Source organism: Pongo pygmaeus, chromosome 11, assembly GCF_028885625.2.
Source record: "Pongo pygmaeus isolate AG05252 chromosome 11, NHGRI_mPonPyg2-v2.0_pri, whole genome shotgun sequence".
NCBI lineage: Eukaryota > Metazoa > Chordata > Mammalia > Primates > Hominidae > Pongo > Pongo pygmaeus.
In genome coordinates, this window is record NC_072384.2 from 78,853,557 (window position 1) to 78,873,580 (window position 20,024).

A 20,024-nucleotide genomic window follows, 5' to 3' on the forward strand; every position below is an offset into this window, starting at 1 on the left:
ATCCTGATGCTTTATGTAGGAAATAGGGGACTAGAAGAGAAAGACATGCCAGAATCACCTGAGAAGTTTCTTCGAACTACACTTAACCAATCCTACCACCCACCTATAGTTTCAGAATGGGGTGCAAGAGGGAGAATGATACAGACACCAGAGCATGCAAAAGCTCCCAGGTGAGTCTCATCATTTCAATGCTCATGCATTTAAAATCACTGGCCTCCTTTCTTAAATTACTTAAACATGACATATTATTTTCATTTACAAACCTATTAGAATAGAGGTGAGATTTACTTAACTGCTTAAATTCAAACCTAAGGAGTTGAATTTGAACAATCCAATAGTGATAAGTGCATTTTCACAACTCAGTCACTGCTAGGAAGCCAGGCACAGTCCAATAAATTAAATGCATTTGCCATTTTCACCAGGATCTGTTGCTGTAAAATAAAAACCATTTCCTGATAGACAAAACCAAAATTACCTGTAGCATTACGACTACTGTTTTCACCACATTCCACTGTGATTTTCTGCCATCCACAATCACAGTAAATCCTCTAGCCTTACACTTCTCACTGAAACAAAACAAAATTACAAAGCATTAAAACAAGCTCCAGATTTCGTTCTTCATAATTCTAAATAAAGAAGGTTTAAAACTTAATCGCATATGGAGTAGAATTAATCTCACTTGGTTTAGTTTACATCGTCAATAAATAAAATTCTTGAGAGTATCCTTTCATTTTCTCAAGCAATTTATTTTTCTCATTTTAGGAAATGTTCACAATTTACAAACTAATGTGGCAAGAAAATTATTCTAAAAGCATAAAAGTCAATGTCTTAAAAAGTAAAGAAATCAAAGCAACATTCAAACAGTCCTACTAGTCTCTCAATTTCTTCATCTGTAAAATGGGATCACAGTGAAGTAAGTTACTAATTGCCAAATGTGTTATTTATTTCTTGTCTCACCTTCCTGCCAGAAGTATAAGATTTGTGAAGTGATAGTTCAAAACAGATAGAAAATAAAGTAAGTTATTAATAAACCACAATAATGGGCTTCTTAGCGTTCTTTTGGAGAAGTTTAATGAGATGAGGTAGAACTTGCTGATTCAAAAGCTTGGACAGACCATCTCTAACCCACTTCTGCTCTCACTTTTGCATTCTCAGTCACAGGACCAGCAAAATATTATCTTCAGTGTTGGATTCCTGTATTACACTGAGTGATTTAAGTATTAACTAAACACTTCCCAGAAGTCTAACCTAGTAAACGCAACAACTTCCGGAGGGAAAAACTCCATTCTAAAGGCCAAAACTACATACGTATCATTATCATTATTGTGTTTACTTAACAACTTAATGTAAGGATCTCAACTGCCCTCCTTCCAATACAGTAAATGGAACTATAGCTTTGCTTACCAGAGCAAGATTTTGGTAGTGAAACCTGTCCCTATCCAAACTGTTCCCAGTTACATACATTTTAGGAAAAAATAAACAGACCTTTTCCTGGGATTTAAATCCACCAACAGTTCAGGGGACTTTACTAGTCCTCCTCTTCTCCCTCCAAGCATGCACACTAGTTCCAAGAAGGCTCTTGGAGAAGTCATGTCCTGTTCTACCAAGAAACAGTAAGACCACAAGAAATGAGGATGATATTGCTAAAAGTTTAGAGTGGGAGGGAACAGGCAAGGACAGAAGCTGAGCTTCCAAAGTAAACAAAAGAGTATTCAAGAGGTAAGGCAAACTGATGCATATGTTCACACAAAAAACTGCATGTAAACATTCATAGCAGAATAATTCATAATAGCTGAAGAGTAGAAACAATCCAAATGTCCACCAACTAATGAAGAGAAAAACAAAACACAGTATAACCAAACAATGAGACATTATTCAGCCATAAAAAAAGAATGAAGTACTGACAGATGCTAAAACATGGCTAAACCTTGAAAATATTATGCTAAGTAAAAGACGCCAGACACAAAAGGACACACATTGAATGATTCCATTTATATGAAATGTCCAGAATAGGCAAACCTAGAGACAGAAAGCAGATCAGTGGTTGACAAGGGTTAGGAGGGAAGAATGGAGAGGGAGTGCCAATGGGAACAAGGTTTATTTTGGGCTGATAAAAATGTTCTGAAATTAGATAGCATAATGGATGCACAACCTGAGAATATACTAAAAATCACCAAATTGTCTACTTTAAAAAGATGATTTTTATGACATGTGAATTATATCTCAATAAAACAAAAGTACTTTATTTTTGGATGTGCATCACAAGATAAAGGATCCACCAAATATTCTTTGGGAAAAACTAAAGGTAAGGCTAATACAGTGATCACTTGCGGGTTAGCAAAAGAAAATAAAAGACTTGCAGAGGGGGCTAGGTGTGGTGCCTCATGTCTCTAATCTTAGCACTCTGGGAGACTAGGGCAAGAGGATGGCTTGAGCCAAGGAGTTTGAGGCCAGCACGGGAGACCAGCAAGACTCCATCTCTATTTAAAAAAAAAATAAAAGACTTGTGGAGAGAAGCAAACCTGACACACAATGACTATCTGTGGGCTCAAGTAATGAGGGGACTCCTGGAGTTCTCCACCAACAAAACATCTAAGAAGACCACCATGACATAAGAGAGGACACAAGCCCAAGAGTGATCAGCTAGGCAGGGTAGCTGGCTGTTGAGTGGTCTGGAGTAGTGGCAACAATACAGGGATTCTACCAATGCCTTTTTCAGGAAGGAAAGCTACGACACAGCAGTCCAGGAGAGGGCCTTCCCACAAACAGAAATGTGCCATGTGCCATTCTCATAATGTGATACTTTCTCAACACTGGCATCTGTATCCCTGAGATGCAGGTTACACAACCATTTTGTTAAATACATTTTATACAAGCAATACATTTATATTTCAAAGCACACTATAAATTAATCTGTACATTAAGACTAAGAAAGTAATGAAGCTTGCAAATACCATCTGTAGTGATCTTAAAGGAATAAAATACTCTAAATTTATCTTTCAGAGTACTTAGAAACATGCTTAACTCTGTCACATTCTCACATTTTACTAAGATGGATAATGAAAATACACAGAATCCAAAGAGAACTATTTCAAAATTGCCAGACCAAGTGGTCTTTCAGGTACTTGAAAGGAAATAGTTTTGTTTTTTGCTTCATCCCTGTAAGTGGAATGATGGCTTAAACTGCTTTTAACAACATATTTAATTTAGAAGCATGTTATACCCTTTATAAAGGGCCTGTTGTAGGACCTGAAGTGCCATTAATAACAAATTCCTATAGCCACTGTTAGCATCTTTATAACTATACTTTAAGAACAGTAATAGAAAAAAAAAAATCTAAGACCCAGCCTCCTAGTTCCTAGTCCAGCTGAGCCTTTCAAGGGTGACATAGCTGAGTTGAAACAGCTATGTAAAGGTGAAGCTGTCTAAACAGTCCACTCAATTTTGACACAGAAGACAATATTAGTGGATTTCTTGGGGCCAACATCCTGCAGATCTTCACTCATTTCTTTGATTACAACTAAAGGCTCCTTCTCTTCCACTCATACAGCTCTGCTGGTACTTACATAATGGCACTAATTTCACTTATGCTTTTATTATAATTACTTGTTTACAATTCATCTTCATTAGATAATATGCTTCCAGAAAGCAAGAATGTTATCTTACAAATGTCTTGGCAGCTTCTAGCACTGTGCTTTAAATACGGACGGCCTTTAATAATGTTAGATGACACACATCACATCACTCCTCAGACATGACAATAGCTTTCCATCTCATTCAGAATGGAAGCCATTGCCTACATGGTCTTCCATGACCTGACTCCTGACTCTCTTCTGATCCCCCTCCCAGCACTGTGTTCCTCTCTCAAACTGTTCCAGCCACACTAGCCTCCCTGATGTTCCCAGAACATGTTAAACCTGCTCCTGCCTCAGGGTCTTTGTACTTCCTACTCACTGTCTTCAACACTCGTTGATCAGATTCTGTAGGGTCTGCCTCTCCTTTCAATCATCTCTGGTAAAATATCTTATTTTGTAAAGTGTCACCACTCTATCACTCTGACTCTTTTCATGCTTTGTTTTCATAGCACTCATGAATATCCAAAATACTGTACACTTAGTATCTGAAACACAAAACAAACTTAGGGCCAACCTGTGTAGAAAAGAGTCAAGAAACGCTTCCATTCTCAACTGTGCTAGGTTACCCACTTAAAATAGCTATATATCACACTTTGTCCCTGTGTTCATTAAAAATAAGCACAAAGTATAAGAAATTGAGTAATTTCTTTTTATTTTTGCAAGAATTTTGAAAAGCTATTATATTCAAAATGTTAAGATAGTCATTGCACGAAAAAAACAATTTTGGACATCTATTAGGAAGAGGCTACCTTAGCTAGCTACACTGCTGGAGATGTCGGCAGATGTTCACAGCTGCAAGGAGTTAAACATTAACAGCTGGAAGCTGGGAGACAAAAGCAGGTCACAAAAGAATGTAGATATACCAGAAATGAAAAAAACCTTTCTAGACACATGCTGGGTCTGATCTGCTAGGGTAAACTTAAAAACATTCCTAGGACAAAAAGAGGGGTGAAACATGGGAGATAACGTGATAAAACAAAGTACAATATTAGTTTTAGATTTTCTAAGTGGTGGACATATGGGTGTCACCGTATAATTCCTTCAACTTTTCTGCATATATGAACATTTTAATAAAATGTTGGGGGGTTACGTTTTAAAAGCACTCCCGAGTGGTGGAAATTCTGAATGAAAAACATTGGTTTTAAGATCACACATCTAGTTAACTGCTCTCTAGCATCGCAATGGAGAGATCAAAAACACCTTAGCTCTCTAAGGAAATGGCAAGTATGGATAAAAAGCTGACAGCCACGTTTGTTAATCCCAAAATTATGGGAGGCTGATCCAAGAAAGCAGAAGGATCGAGTTTTCATGAATATTTGAGAAGGCCAAACTTTAGCAAAACAATCATAAGAAATAAAGTATCCAGGTATCTATTTTGCCTTGCTAGAATGAGTTCTTTCATCTTGCTTCAACTTACACCTTCTCTGCTAGTTGGCAGGTACGTGTAGATATGCAGAAACTGATTCATCATTTACACTGGAGGAACATCATATGTACATTTACATGAGAAAGAGAAAATTTAAATAGTATAGGCTATTTTGCCTTCCACTGTACTTCCTGCTTATCCACGCCAGAGTGAACATGAGCCCGGAGATGTGAATGAATCTGCTGGTCCTTTAGCCTCCCTCAGTTACCCAGTGCCTCTAACAGGGTGAGCATCCTGTTGAACTAAATGTGATTCCAGTATACACAAACATGCATTTTCTTAAAACAAATCTAATCACAAGCCAAGAATAACTTGCTCCAATGCTGAAGGAAAACCTAACATGTTCATGGAAAGATAATACAGTCTCTGATCCACCCTCAGGCATTTTTCAAGAGTAACTTTGACAATTAGGAGTTTTTGCTTTTCATTTGAACCTCAGAACTGGACTTCACATGAGATGCAACTACACTGAATTCTATTCATTTGAAGTACAAAAAGGCTCTAAATTGGTGTCAGGAATCGTGGACTCTCATCCCAGCTGTGCGACTCACTAGGTGTGAGATCTTGGGCAAGTAACCATAACCTCTGAGTTTCAATTTCCTCAACTACAAAATAAGGCAGTTGGCTCAGATGGCACTTGACATATTTAACCTTCTATGAATCCATGTATGAATTTTTTTTCATAATTTGTAAGCTTTAAGTCTGGCTAACCATGGTTACCTAAAAAGCAGTTTGTTATCTAATGATGAACAAGTTAGCAAGCCACAGCTTGGGGGATTAGCAAGATTATTGCTAATGCAATTAGCTAATGCTAATACTAATGCATCGACTACAGGTTCTCATCATTTTCACCCCCAGAAACTGAAAAAATTGAGAAAATTTTCACATGAAGACCTCTATTTCCACAATATTAAAAAAACAAACAGCAACAGAATCATTAAATTATAGAACACTATTGGATGCAGGTGCGATTAAAATCAGTTGTTTTAACCCCATACTCTGCAAGGTGGTTTAAATGGAAAAAAGCTATTGTGTCAATAAAATGCAAATACAGGAAAAACATACAAAGAATTGTTTACTCTGATGAAAATGTTTAAAATTCACTAGCTAGAACTTAAGAGCAGTATATGAGATAGTCGTGTTCCTTTTTCTACCTCTACATTGTACACACACACACACACAGAAACCTGCTCTCATTTACATGCTTAATTGTAGTGGTTTACAAATCTGGTTGCACATTAGAAATACACAGGAAGCTTAAAAGACTTTTTAAAAATTCTGATAAGCAGGCTTCCCAAGAACAATTGGATCAGAATCTCTGGAAGTGAACCCCCCCATCATCAGAATTTTGGAAAAAATCTCCAGATGACTAATATGCAGTCACGTTGTGCCTCAGTCCCAATTATGGGAGAAGCAGATGGGGAGGAAGCTTTATTTTTGTTGTTGAAGTCATGGGTAGACTAGGGCAAATAAAGAGGGTTAAATTGGGTCTTCACTGAAGAAATGTGAAAATTAAAGATAAAGGCCCTTTAGATTAAAATATAAACAAACATTTTTGACATTTTTTAAAATAAAAATATTTATAAACTCCTAATAGCCTTCACTCACTTAATACATTAAAACCTGCAAACGTATTTATATCAATATGGTGAAATAGCTTACCTAAATAAAAGACGTTTTCTACTGATTAAATTCTCCAATTTTTCTAAAGTTACATGATATAAATGCTTAGTTACTGTGTTCCTTAAAAGTCGACAATACATACATTTTGGAAATCTGTATATCCTTAAATTCATCAAGAGCATAAAATAAGCATTTTATCTGCAATGATGTTATAAGTCATTAATTTTAGTATCTATAATTATAATTTCACTGCGAATAAAAGCAGATAAGATAGCAAAGTATACTTCAACAATAGAAAGAATCATTAGTAACTGAATGAAAACATACTGAGATTTAAGAAAAGACACCTTTAGAGTCACCTTGGAATGCTGAGTAGGTAGTCTAAGGTGACACTCAGCTCATCCATATTTGTCTGTTCGAGGCATAATGGAATTGTCAAAATGAGGCCACTCCGTCTGTCCTTTCCTCCTATTAAAAAAGAGATTTAAATTTAACATGTAATACATATTAAGGCATAATCTGAATAATATATATTTGAATCCAATCTAAATAAAATAATGATAAGTTTAAGACATAATTTGGAAAATATCTAATGGCTACTTATAGATTGTAAATGTTTATGATAGTATAGGAGAATTACAGAAAATTTAGAAAAAAGGAAAAAAATTCACCCATGAAATCTTCACCCAAACATAGCAAATATCACTTTATTTAAATTTCTTCCATTTAGTGTGCTTAATGTAATCAATTCATCAAACACCTCTCATGTACCCAGCACAATAAGTATTTGCAAGTAAAATAAAATAAATTTCCAATCAACCTAGGAAGAAAATATTTAGGTCATAAGAAATATGATAGTTTGTTACGTTCTATAAGATATATAAAATTATAAAAAGGGATTTAGAAAATGATTAAGAGCTGCAGTAAATGTGAAAAGTTTCATTGAAAAGTTAAGACTTGAGAAAAACAGAGCTGGGGGTATCGGCGTGTCTGTAGTCTCAAGTCCCAGTTACTCAGGAGGCTGAGGGCGAGATTATCACTTGAATCCAGGAGTCCAGTACTGGCCTGGGCAACATAGCAAGATTGCATGGAAAGAAAGAAAAGAAAAGAAAGAAGAGAGAGAGAGAGAAAGAGAGAGAGAGGAAGAGAGAGAGAGAGGAAGGAAGAGAGGAAAGGAGGAAGGGAGGTAGGGAGGAAGGGAGGGAAAGGAAAATGGGTAGAATTTGTAAACCAAGTCAAAAGAGTATTCTGTGATGAGGAATGATCTGAGTTAACTCACAAAGGTCAGACAGGCATATACTGTTCATAAGACAATAAAGATAAAGCCCTGCCCAGCTGAGAAGGGTGCATGGGAACTGGATATTGAAGTCTGAAATCAAGGTAGCAGAATACAGTTACATTCCATGTACGTTCAAGTCCCTTTCAGTGTGCCAAAAGTATAATGTAACTTTTAAATACTTTTATACCCACATCATGTCTTTGGAAGTTTCCTACATGTTTGATTTTCACACTGAAGCCCATCTTCTGACCAAACTGACATTCGAGGTAATTTTAGAAGCTTACAAAGCAGCAAATACTGAAAGAAACAATTCCACATGATCGCTAGACAGCTATCACTAAAAACTGAAAGGTGTGAAGAAAAAGACTCATATTAGTGACACAAATGCAATTCATAACATATGAACCATAAATGAACTTCTGTCCTCCATTAGGTCAACCATTACTGCTATCCAACCACTTTGTTTAATGTCAACAAATAACCATCTAAGGTGATTCAACTTACTAATCAATCAATATGACTTCAATTGCCTATTTTTTGTTCAGAATATGTGTCATTTTTCAAAAAAAAATGGATTAACACAAGTGGTTTTCAAACTGCATCGCCTGAATGACTCTGTCGGTTTGAAAAAATTTTCTCTATTACTAAAAAAGTTTGATAATTACTGGCTTAAATCATCAACGGTCAAGAGAGGGCGTTAATAGGAATAGGCTAAGAAGTCTTTCATTTACTCCTCAAAATTGCTAAGCTTTATCCATGCATTAAGCCAAGCCCCAAAAAAGGCTCACACCTGGACTATGGCACTCTGACTCACTGTAGAATTGTCTTTAGAAGATAAATTTAACATTCAGGGCTATATTTAAATCCATTCCCTCGGCTTTCATTCAGGGACAATAAAATAATCACCAGTGTAAAAGTACCAGAGGGGTGAAAGCCAACAGGAAAAAGACTTTCAAGATAGTTATGGTCAAAAGCATCAAATGCTACACAGAGACAAGCATCACAAGATGCAAAAATGTCATGGTAAAGATTATAAGAGAATAATAATGTCTACTATTGAAAAGAGTGTGAGAAAGGCATTTTCACACACCATTGGAAAAAACAGAAATTGAAACAATCTTCTTGGAGGGCAATCTGACAAAACCTAACACAAATATAATGCATATTATCCTTATACCACTTCTACTTATAAAAATGCATACTGCTGAACTTGTACAAAATAGACAAAGCTTCCAGTTACAGAAGAGAAAAAAATGCACAAAGCTATGAATAAGAATATTTACAAAATCATTCATATCAGAGTATAATATATAATATAGTATATATTAATATTATATATTGTATTAATATAGTATATAGTATTATATATTCAATATATATTACATATTATATATAAATATACTATATGTGTATATATAGCATATATAATGTATATAACAGTATATTATATATCGTATAATAGTAATATATATTGTATATAATATATGATATATATTGCATATCATATATATTATATATTGTATATAATATACAATATATATTACTATTATACAATATATAATGTAGTATATTATATACAATATAGTATATTATATACAATATATAATATAGTATATACAATATAGTATATTATATACAATATATAATATAGTATATACAATATAGTATATTATATACAATATATAATATAGTATATACAATATAGTATATTATATACAATATATAATATAGTATATACAATATAGTATATTATATACAATATATAATATAGTATATACAATATAGTATATTATATACAATATATAATATAGTATACACATATATACAACATATAGTATATACAATATAGCATATTATATACAACATATAATATATACAATACAGTATATTATATATAACATATAGTATATACAATACAGTATATTATCTACAACATATAATATAGTATACACAATACAGTATATTATCTACAACATATAATATAGTATACACAATACAGTATATTATATACAACATATAGTATATACAATACAGTATATTATATACAACATATAATATAGTATATACAATACAGTATATTATATGCAACATATAATAGTATATACAATATAGTATATTATATGCAACATATAGTACATACAATATAGTATATTATCTACAACACATAGCATAGTATATACAATAGAATATATACAACACACAGCACAGTACATACAATATAGTGTATTATATACAACACATAGCATAGTACATGCAATACAGTGTATTATATACAACACATAGCATAGTACATGCAATACAGTGTATTATATACAACATATAGCATAGTATATGCAATATAGTGTATTATATACAACATATAGTATAGTATATGCAATATGGTATATTACATATAACATATATGGTATATTATATACAACATAATATAGTATATACAATATAGTATATTATATACAACATATATAGTATATACAACATATAGTATAGTATATGCAATATAGTATATTATATACAACATATAGTATAGTATATGCAATATAGTATATTATATACAACATATAGTATAGTATATGCAATATAGTATATTATATACAACATATAGTATAGTATATACAATATAGTATATTATATACAACATATAGTATAGTATATACAATATAGTATTATATACAACATATATACAATATAGTATATTATATACAACATATAATATAGTATATACAATATAGTATATTATATACAACATATAATATAGTATATACAATATAGTATATTATATACAACATATAGTATATACAATATAGTATTATACAACATATATATAGTATATTATATACAACATATAATATAGTATATACAATATAGTATATTATATACAACATATAATATAATACACACTAGGAAAATGTCAATTTATACACAGACATAACATACTTTGAAAAAGGACATAGTATTATCAAGGCAATTAGGACAGGACATAAAAAAGAATAACACAGAGAAAGCAAGATAATGCAGTCCAAATAACTCTGAGTTGGCAGAGCTACAGTATCTATACTAAATCATGTAGAGATTTACTCAATGATCCAAACTCCAGAAGATCACTACACCCAATGTACCATACATACATGCTCCCACTCATAGCTTCCCCTTGACTCATCTTAGCTGATACACACTTTGAGTTGATAACTGAAGATAAATTCAAGTGTATATAAAGAGTTTTGAACAGCAAAGAGTGAAAACAGAATAATGGATATTAACTCCTCCAGTGTACTGAAACTTTCTCAGAGGAAGATGCAAGAAAAAAGCTAGAAGACAGTTATCATAAAAACTAATTATTCTGTATTTCAGAAACAATTATTTGGATGCCAGTTAGTCAATTATTAATTATTACATTTTCATATAAGAAGTGAGAGACATCATGACATCTACCTTGTAGAGGTCATTTTAATGAAATTACAGAACAGAATAAGTATCAGAAGACTGTATTTTCAGGGATTTTTTTTTTTTTTTTTTTTTGAGATGGAGTCTTGCTCTGTTGCCCAGGCTGGAGTGCAGTGGCGTGACCTGGGCTCACTGCAAGCTCTGCCTCCCAGGTTCACGCCATTCAGGGATTATTTTTATAGTTCATTTCTAGAGAGCTTTCTCCGAATGTGTAGAGCATCAAAAATCTTAAAGGAGGCTAGAGAAGAGTCAGATCACATACAATGGGAACCCTGTCAGGCTAATAGTGGACTTCTCAGGAGAAACATTATAAGCCAAAAGAGACTGGAGGCTTATTTTCAGCATTCTTAAAGAAAAAGATTTCCAACCAAGAATTTCACATCCCACCAAACTAAGCTTTATAAGTGAAGGAGAAATAAAATTTTTTCCATACAAGTAATTCCTAAGGGAATTCATTACCACTAGACCAAAGAGATCCTTAAGGGAGTTCTAAACATGGAAACAAAAGAACACCTGCTACTACAAAAACACATTTAACTACATAGCCCACAGACCCTATAAAGCAACTACGCAATTGAGACTACAAAGCAACCAGTTAACGACTTCAAAATAGGATTATAACCTCACATATCAATATTCGCCTTGAATGTAAAAGGTCTAACACCCCACTTAAAAGACACAAAATGGCAAGATGGATCCAAAAAGAAGATTTGGCCAAGCACAGTAGCTCATGCCTATAATCTCAGCAATCTTGGAGACTGAGGTAGAAGGATCACTTGAGCCCAGGAGTTTGAAACTAGCCTGGGCAATATATAAGGACACCTGTCTCTACAAAAATATTAAAAATGAGAAAATTAGCTGGGCATGATGGCACATGCCTGTGGTCCCAGCTAGTCGAAAGGCTGAGGTGGGAGGACTGCTTGGGCCCAGAAGGTCAAGGCTACAGTGAGCTATGATCGCACCACTGCACTCCAGCCTGGGTGACAGAACGAGATCCTATCTCAAATAAACAAACAAAAAACTCAAAAAACAAGACCCATCCATCTTCTGTCTTCAAGAGACCCATCTCACATGTAATGATAATAATAGGTTCAAAGAAAAGGGTTGGGAAAAGACCTATTACACATATACAAAACAAAAAAAGAGCACGGGTCACTATTCTCATATCAGAAAAAACAGACTTTAAACCAACAATAATAAAATAGGACAAAGAAGAGCATTACATAATGATAAAGGGTTCAATTCAACATGAATACTTAATTATTCTAAATATATATACAGGCACCCAACATTGAAGTACCCAGATTCATAAAAAAAGTAATTCTGGACCTACAAGATGAATTAGACAGCCACACAATAATAGCAGGGGATTTCAACACTCCACTGATAGACAGATCATCGGTGAGAAAACAAACACATTCTGAACTTAAATTTGACACTTGACCAACTGGACCTGATAGACATCTACAGAACAGTCCACCCATCAACCACAGAATATACATTCTTCTCATCTGCATATGAAACATACTCTAAGACCAACCACAGGCTCAGCCATAATGCAAGTCTCGATAAATAAAAAAAAACTCGAAATCATACCAACCATACTCTCAGATCACAGTGTAATAGAAACAGAAATCAATACCAAGAAAATCTGTCAAAACCACACAATTACATGAAAATTAAACAGCTTGCACTTGAATGATTTTTGTGTAAACAAAATTAAGGCAGAAATCAAAAAACTGTTTGAGATAAATGAAAACAGTGATACAACATATCAAAATCCCTGGGATGCAGCAAAAACAGTGTTAAGAAGGTTTATAGCACTAAATGACTACATCAAGAAGTTACAAAGATCTCAAATTAACAATGTAATGTCACACCTACAGAAACTAGATAAACAAGAACAAACAAACTCCAAAGCTAACACAAAAAAAAGAAATAACTGAAACCAGAGCAGAAGTGAATGAAATTGAGACCCCAAATTCCATTAAAAGGATCAACGAGGCCAGGTGAGGTGGCTCAGCCCTCAAATCTCAGCACTTTGAGAAGCCAAAGTGAGCGAATCACTTGAGCTCATGAATTTGAGATCAGCCTGCGCAACACAGCAAAACCCCATCTTTACAAAAAATACAAAAATTGGCTGGGTATGGTGGTACACACCTGTAGTCCCAGCTAATTGTCAGGGCTGAGGCTGGAGGATCGCTTAAGCTCAGGTCAAAGCTGCAGTCAGCCCTGTTCGTACTACTGCTCTCCACCCTAAACTGAGTGACAAAGTGAGATCCTGTCTCAAAAATAAGGGGGTGGGGTGGCTGACAACACCAAATGATACACAAAATCAACAGACCACTAGCTAGATTAAGAAAGAAAAAAAAGAGAGGAGATCCAAATAAGGACAATTAGAAATGACAAAGGTGACATTACAACTGATCCTACAGAAATACAAAAGACTTCTGTGCACACTAACTAGAAACTCTAGAGAAATGGATAAATTCCTAGAAACACAGACCCTCCCAAGGTTGAATCATAAAAAAACTGAAGCCCTCAACAGCCCAATATTGAGTTCTAAAACTGAATTGGTAATTTAAAAAAATCTACCAATCAAAAAAAGCCCTGGACTAGATGGATTCACAGCCAAATTCTACCAGACATACAGAGAAGAGCTAGTACCAATCCTACTGAAATTATTCCAAAAAATTAAAGAGGAGGGATTCCCTCTTCTGTAAAGCCAGCAACATCCTGACACCAAAACCTGGTGAAGTCACCACAACAAAAAAAGAAAACTAAAGGCCAATATCCCTGATGAACAGAGATGCAAAAATCCTCAACAAAATACTAGCAAACAGAATCTAGCAGCACATCAAAAAGTTAATCCTCCACATTCAATTAGGCTTTATTCCTGGGATGCAAGATCAGTTCAACATGCACAAATCAATAAATGTGAGTCACCACATAAACAGAATTAAAAACCATATGATCATCTCAACAGATGCAGAAAAAGCCTTTGATAAAATCCAACATCCTTTCATGACAAAAACCCTCAATAAACTATGCATTGAAGAAACACATCCCAAAATAATAAAAGCTATCTATAGACAAACCCACAGCCAACATTATGCTGAACAGGCAAATGCTAAAAGTATTCCCCTTAAGAACTGGAACAAAACAAGGATAGCTACTCTCACCACTTGTATTCAACATAGTACTAAAAGTCCTAGCAAGAACGATCAGGCAAGAAAAAGAAATAAAAGGCACAGAATTAGAAAAAGAAGGAGTCAAATTATTGCTCTTTGCTGACTTTATGTTTCTATACCTAGACAACACCAAAGCCTCCACCAAAAGGCTTCTAGAACTGATAAATTACATTAGTAAAATGTCAGGGTAAAAAAATTAATATACAAAAATAAGTTGCATTTCCAAACACTGATGACATTCAAACTGAGAGCCAAATAAAGAACATATTCCCATTTATAACAGCCATAAAAAAATACCTAAAACTACACCTAAGCAAAGAGGTGAAAGATATCTACAAGGAGAACTATAAAACACTGCTAAAAGAAATAAGAGAAGACATAAAGTAATGGAAAAACATTCCATCGTCATATTTAAAATGTTAAAATGGCCATACAGCCCAAAGCAATCTACAAATTCAATGCTATTTGTATTAAACTACCAATGTCAATTTTCATAGAATAGAAAAAAACTAAAGTTCATATGGAAACAAAAAAGGCCCAACTAGCCACAGCAATTCTAAGCAAAAAGAAAAAAGCCAGAGATATTACGTTACCTGTCTTCAAACTATACTACAAGGCTGCAGTAAACAAAACAGCATGGTACTGGTACAGAAACAGACACATGGACCAATGGAACAGAATACAGATTCCAGAAATAAGGTCACACACCTATAGCCTTCTGATCTTCAACAAAACATGCAATGGGGAAAGAACTACCTATTTAATAAATGGTGTTGGGATAACTTGCTAGCCATATGCAGAAGAATGAAACTGAACCATACCTTTCACCATATACAAAAATTAACTCAAGATGAATTAAAGACTTAAACCTAAGGCCTAAAACTATAAAAATCCTGGAAGAAAACCTAGGAAATACAATTCTGAGTATTGGCCTTGGAAAAAAAAATTATGACTAAGTCCTCAAAAGTAACTGCAACTAACGCAAAAATTGAAAAGTAGGACGTAATTAAACTAAAGAGCTTCTGCACAGCAGAAGAAACTATCAATAGAGTAAACAGACAACCTACAAAATGGGAGAAAATATTCACAAACTATGCCTCCAACAAAGGCCTAATACCAAGAATGCATAATGAACTTAATCAATTCAACAATGAAAAAACAACCCCATTAAAAAGTGGGCAAAGGACATGAACAGACATTTCTCAAAAGAAGACATACAAGTGGCCAACAAGCATGCACATCACAAATAATCACAGGAATGCAATCAAACTGACAATGAAATATCATCTCATACTAGTCAGAATGTCTATTATTAAAAAGTCAAAAAAATAACAGATGCTGGTGAGGCTGCAGAGAAAAGGAAATGTGTATACACTGTTGGTGGTCATGTAAACTAGTTCAGTAACTGGAGAAAGCAGTTTGGAGACTTCTCAGAGAACTTAAAACAGAGAATCTATAAAACAATGTATTTTCCTTTGGGTATATACCCAGTAATGGGATTGCTACCATTCAATCCAGCAATCCCGTTACTGTGTATATATCCAACAGAAAATAAATTGCTCTATCAAAAAGACACATGCATTCATACGTTCCTTGCAGCACTATTTATAATAGCAAAGACACAGAATCAACTTAGGTGCCCATCAACAGTGGAATGGATAAAGAAAACGTGGTACATATACATCATAGAGTACTACGCAGCCATAAAAAACAGGGAAATCATGCACTCTGCTGCAACATGGATGCAGCCAGAGGCCATCATCCTAGGTGAATATTGACACAGAAACAGAAAACCAAATACTGCACATTCTCATTTGTAAGAGGGAGTCAAACACTGGGCACACATGGACATAAAGATGGGAGCAACAGACACTGGAGACTACTGTGGGGGAGGGAGAGAAGGGAAAGGGCTGAAAAACTACCTACTGGGTATTATGGTCACTACCTGAGTGAGGCAAATCAGTTATATCCCAAACCTTAGTATCATGTAATATACCCATGCAACAGACAGGGACATGTACCCCCTGAATCTAAAATAAAAATTGAAATTAGAAAAATAAATTGGCCTGCCAAGAACCAGTACAGAGTTAGCTCTCCTAGCTCTTCATTCTGATTTAAAGATGTCTTAGAAATACCTTTTAAATAAAACTTTCGTTTAAAAAATGTATTTGTCATACTTAACAAAGAAAAAACCATTAAAAAGTGTGTATATCAAACACTTCAAATTTTAAGAAGAAAACATACCTGAAAGGAAGGCTAGTTTTTTCTTCAGAATGGGTAATATTACTGAGGCCTCCATTTTACTGCAGTGAACTTCCTTAATTCTGAAAACACAGAAAGTCAAATGTCAACTACAAGACAACAATTATTCCATGAAATATATCCTAATGATAGTTTATCCCAGAGTTTCTAAACCTGAGAACTACTGACATTTTGAGCAAGATAATTCTTTTTTTGTAGGGAGTTATCCCGTGCATTGTAGAATAGTTTGCAGCATCCCTGGTCTCTACTCACTAAAAACCAATACCATCTCCCTTTCCCAGCTGTGACAACCAAAATGTCTCTAGACATGGCCAAATATCCTCTGGTAGGCAAAATCACAAGTGGTTGAGAATCACTGGCTTAATTCTTTCTCAGAGCAATACTCGGGCTAAAACACTGCCTGGTACATAGTAGTAACTAAAAAAATAATTTGTTGAATAAACAAATGAATCAATCAAACAGGCAGTCAATCTTCCTTCGTGTTCCTTATTAATTACACAGCGTAATGCCAAATATCTGATTCTTTCCATTTCACTATTAAATGGCTTTTTCTGATTTCTCATATTTTTGCTCCCCTGTAACACATGGTACCATACGTTATCCTGTTTATCTCACTACATTTTCTAATACAGTGTTTCAATTTTTGCCCCCACTGTTAACTGCCTCCATCTCTCTACATTTTACAGCTTTTAATTTTCCAGGGAAAAATTTGATTAGGCCAGCTCATCTTTTTGTACCAGGCCACAATTCACTATTCTTTGATTCAGTTTTCCAGGGTCTACTCAGCCATAGCCAGGGGTTATAGCTAAATACAAAAAGGGACTACCCTCATAGCAAGGGCTAAGGGCAAGATAGTTTCCCTTAAATGGAGGTTTTGCCATGGCAGGCATTCAGGCTTGGCCAGCCCAGTATACTACCAAATTTTGATTGTAAGGAGAGCAGGACCTTTCAAACAAAACAACAACAAAAATGAACAAAATCAAATTCAATTCTATTATCCTCTTATACTCATGTCTGAGAGAGTATTCTCAATCACATTTTATCCCTTCCTCCCCTGACCCATCTCGCACCCACCCACCATCACAACACAGAGCAGTTCCTTGAAGTGCACTGTGAAATTTTATTGTATTTAGTGAAAGCATACTCTCTTGAAGACATTTCTAGCACAGCAGAAAATATGACTCTTTGTATATTACTTATTCAGCAAATACCTGCTATTAACCTATCCCACCTAAGGCTGTGCTACCAGCTAGAGCTAAAAACTCAAGAAACAGCCCTGCTCTGGGGGGCAGGAAAAAAAGGCAGTCTTTAAAAAACAAACAAAAAAATAGATGTTAAGGAAAAAAAAAGATGGAGTTGTAACATTGGTCAGATAATGGCTAATTAAACAAGACTAATTAAACCAGTATATAATTTTATAGCTTTTGTGTATACAATTTAAAAAACACGACCATTTGCATCTGTCTTCAAAGAAAACAAGTTGTCCATCTAGATGATATATTCAAGTTCCCTTGAACATTTGCAATTTGTTTATTCAAGTCTGTTCTATATTAGCCCGGCAAACAGACTAGTAGGAAGTAGGAGGAAAAAAGCTCACAATTTACATCTTTAATCTAAAACTAGTAGCACTTCATGATGAGCTGTTATCCAGTTATACAAGAACCCAGACAGCTTAGATTCATATCTTAGATCTCCTGTCTTGTGACCAGCTTGTTGAAGACCTGATTTGAAAGTTTGATAAAGGGGTGATAATAATTATTATAATTAACATTGACTAAGTGTTTATTATAAACTATGCACTGTTTTAAATGATTTCTTTTTATTATCTTAGTTTTCACAACATTTCTACAAGGTAGGTACTACTATTTTATTAGCCACAAACAGCTTGTTGTTTTCCAGTCCCATCATGGGACAAACCCCGTCTATTCCTTCAGACTCATCTCTGGGCTGCATCCTAAAATACTGGATAAATCTGACCCTCAGACTCTCAAAAACAAAGTTTAATTTTCTTGTGTAATACAACATGGCCACCTTATAAACTTTCAGATCAGGAATCTTCCTAGCCACCAGGTGGGACCCTTGCCCCAGTACTATTTTACAGCTTGACCTTTTCTGTTGCAACTCTTCTAAATGGTCTGAAGTTCCTACGTCCAGGCTTTCATAACTCACTCTCTCGGGATCCTGATCTCCACCAAACCTGCTGAACGTGCATGACTATATTCTCTGGCCCCACTGACTCTTTTGACATTTGGATGGATCCAGCTAGCTGGATGGGTTGAGGCCACACCTTCTTCCCCTAACAAACCACCTTCACATTCAATTACACCTACTCCATCTGCTCCCTCTCTCTCACCTTCCCCTCAACATCCCAACCTTTGATGTTGTTTTCCAGTGCCGCCTCCTTATCAGGGATTCTACTCCCCTTCTCATACTAGGTCAGAGGCCACCTATGATCTCATTTTGGCCTCAGAAAAAGTTCCGCTGCTCCAGGACATGGCAAATGGGGATCTAGGAACCATCAGAGTCCGTGTTCCCTTCCTAATGTCTGATCTTTCCCAAATAAAAACTAAGCTTTGGTTCTTTCAGTAGGGGCCCTCCTCATTTCACAAAGGAATTTAAAGGACTATTGCTTCCTTCTACCTCACTTGGCAGGACATGTATATTATTTTTACCACTTGTTGCACCCATGAGGAAAAATCCCACATATGGTCTCTGGCTCAAAGGTGAGCAGATGAAGTGCATACCCCAAACCCCCAGGAGTCTGGCCCTGGGAGAACTGCAATGCCTTACACTGATCCTAGGTGGGGTTATCAAGAGGCAGACCACAGCAGGAAACGTCATAATCACATGATCACTTGCCTGATTCAGGGCATTTAAAAAGCCATATAAAACTTGTAAATTATGTCAAACTAAGGGAAATATGACAGGAGTCAAATGAAAACCCAGCCCTATTTTATACCAAGCTGGCTGAGGCTATGAGAAAATATACTAATATGAACCCCTAGAGCCCAGAAGGCCTCACTGTCATAGCTGTTTATCAGCCAGGCATCCCATACATTAGACATGAACTCCAAAATCTAGATCAGAGACCACAAACTACTTTCCCAACATTGCTGGACACAGCCTTCAAGTTCTTCAATAATTGAGAACAGAGTAATGGGAACAGA

General features: G+C 35.1%; 1 protein-coding gene across 3 annotated transcripts in view; it reads right to left on the reverse strand.

The window, feature by feature from the left end:
- Nucleotides 1-20,024, reverse strand: part of SESTD1 (SEC14 and spectrin domain containing 1) — a 151,364-nt gene that overhangs the window by 67,177 nt on the left and 64,163 nt on the right. For 2 of the 3 annotated variants that reach the window (XM_054477411.2, XM_054477412.2), the window contains 3 exons: nt 16,840-16,919; nt 7,044-7,152; nt 476-566 (listed from right to left, as the gene is read on the reverse strand). In XM_054477411.2, coding sequence (XP_054333386.1) covers nt 476-566; nt 7,044-7,152; nt 16,840-16,919 — 280 coding nt within the window. Of the gene's footprint in view, nt 1-475; nt 567-7,031; nt 7,153-16,839; nt 16,920-20,024 lie in introns of those variants that run through there. The other variant, XM_054477414.2, reaches the window with a different exon arrangement.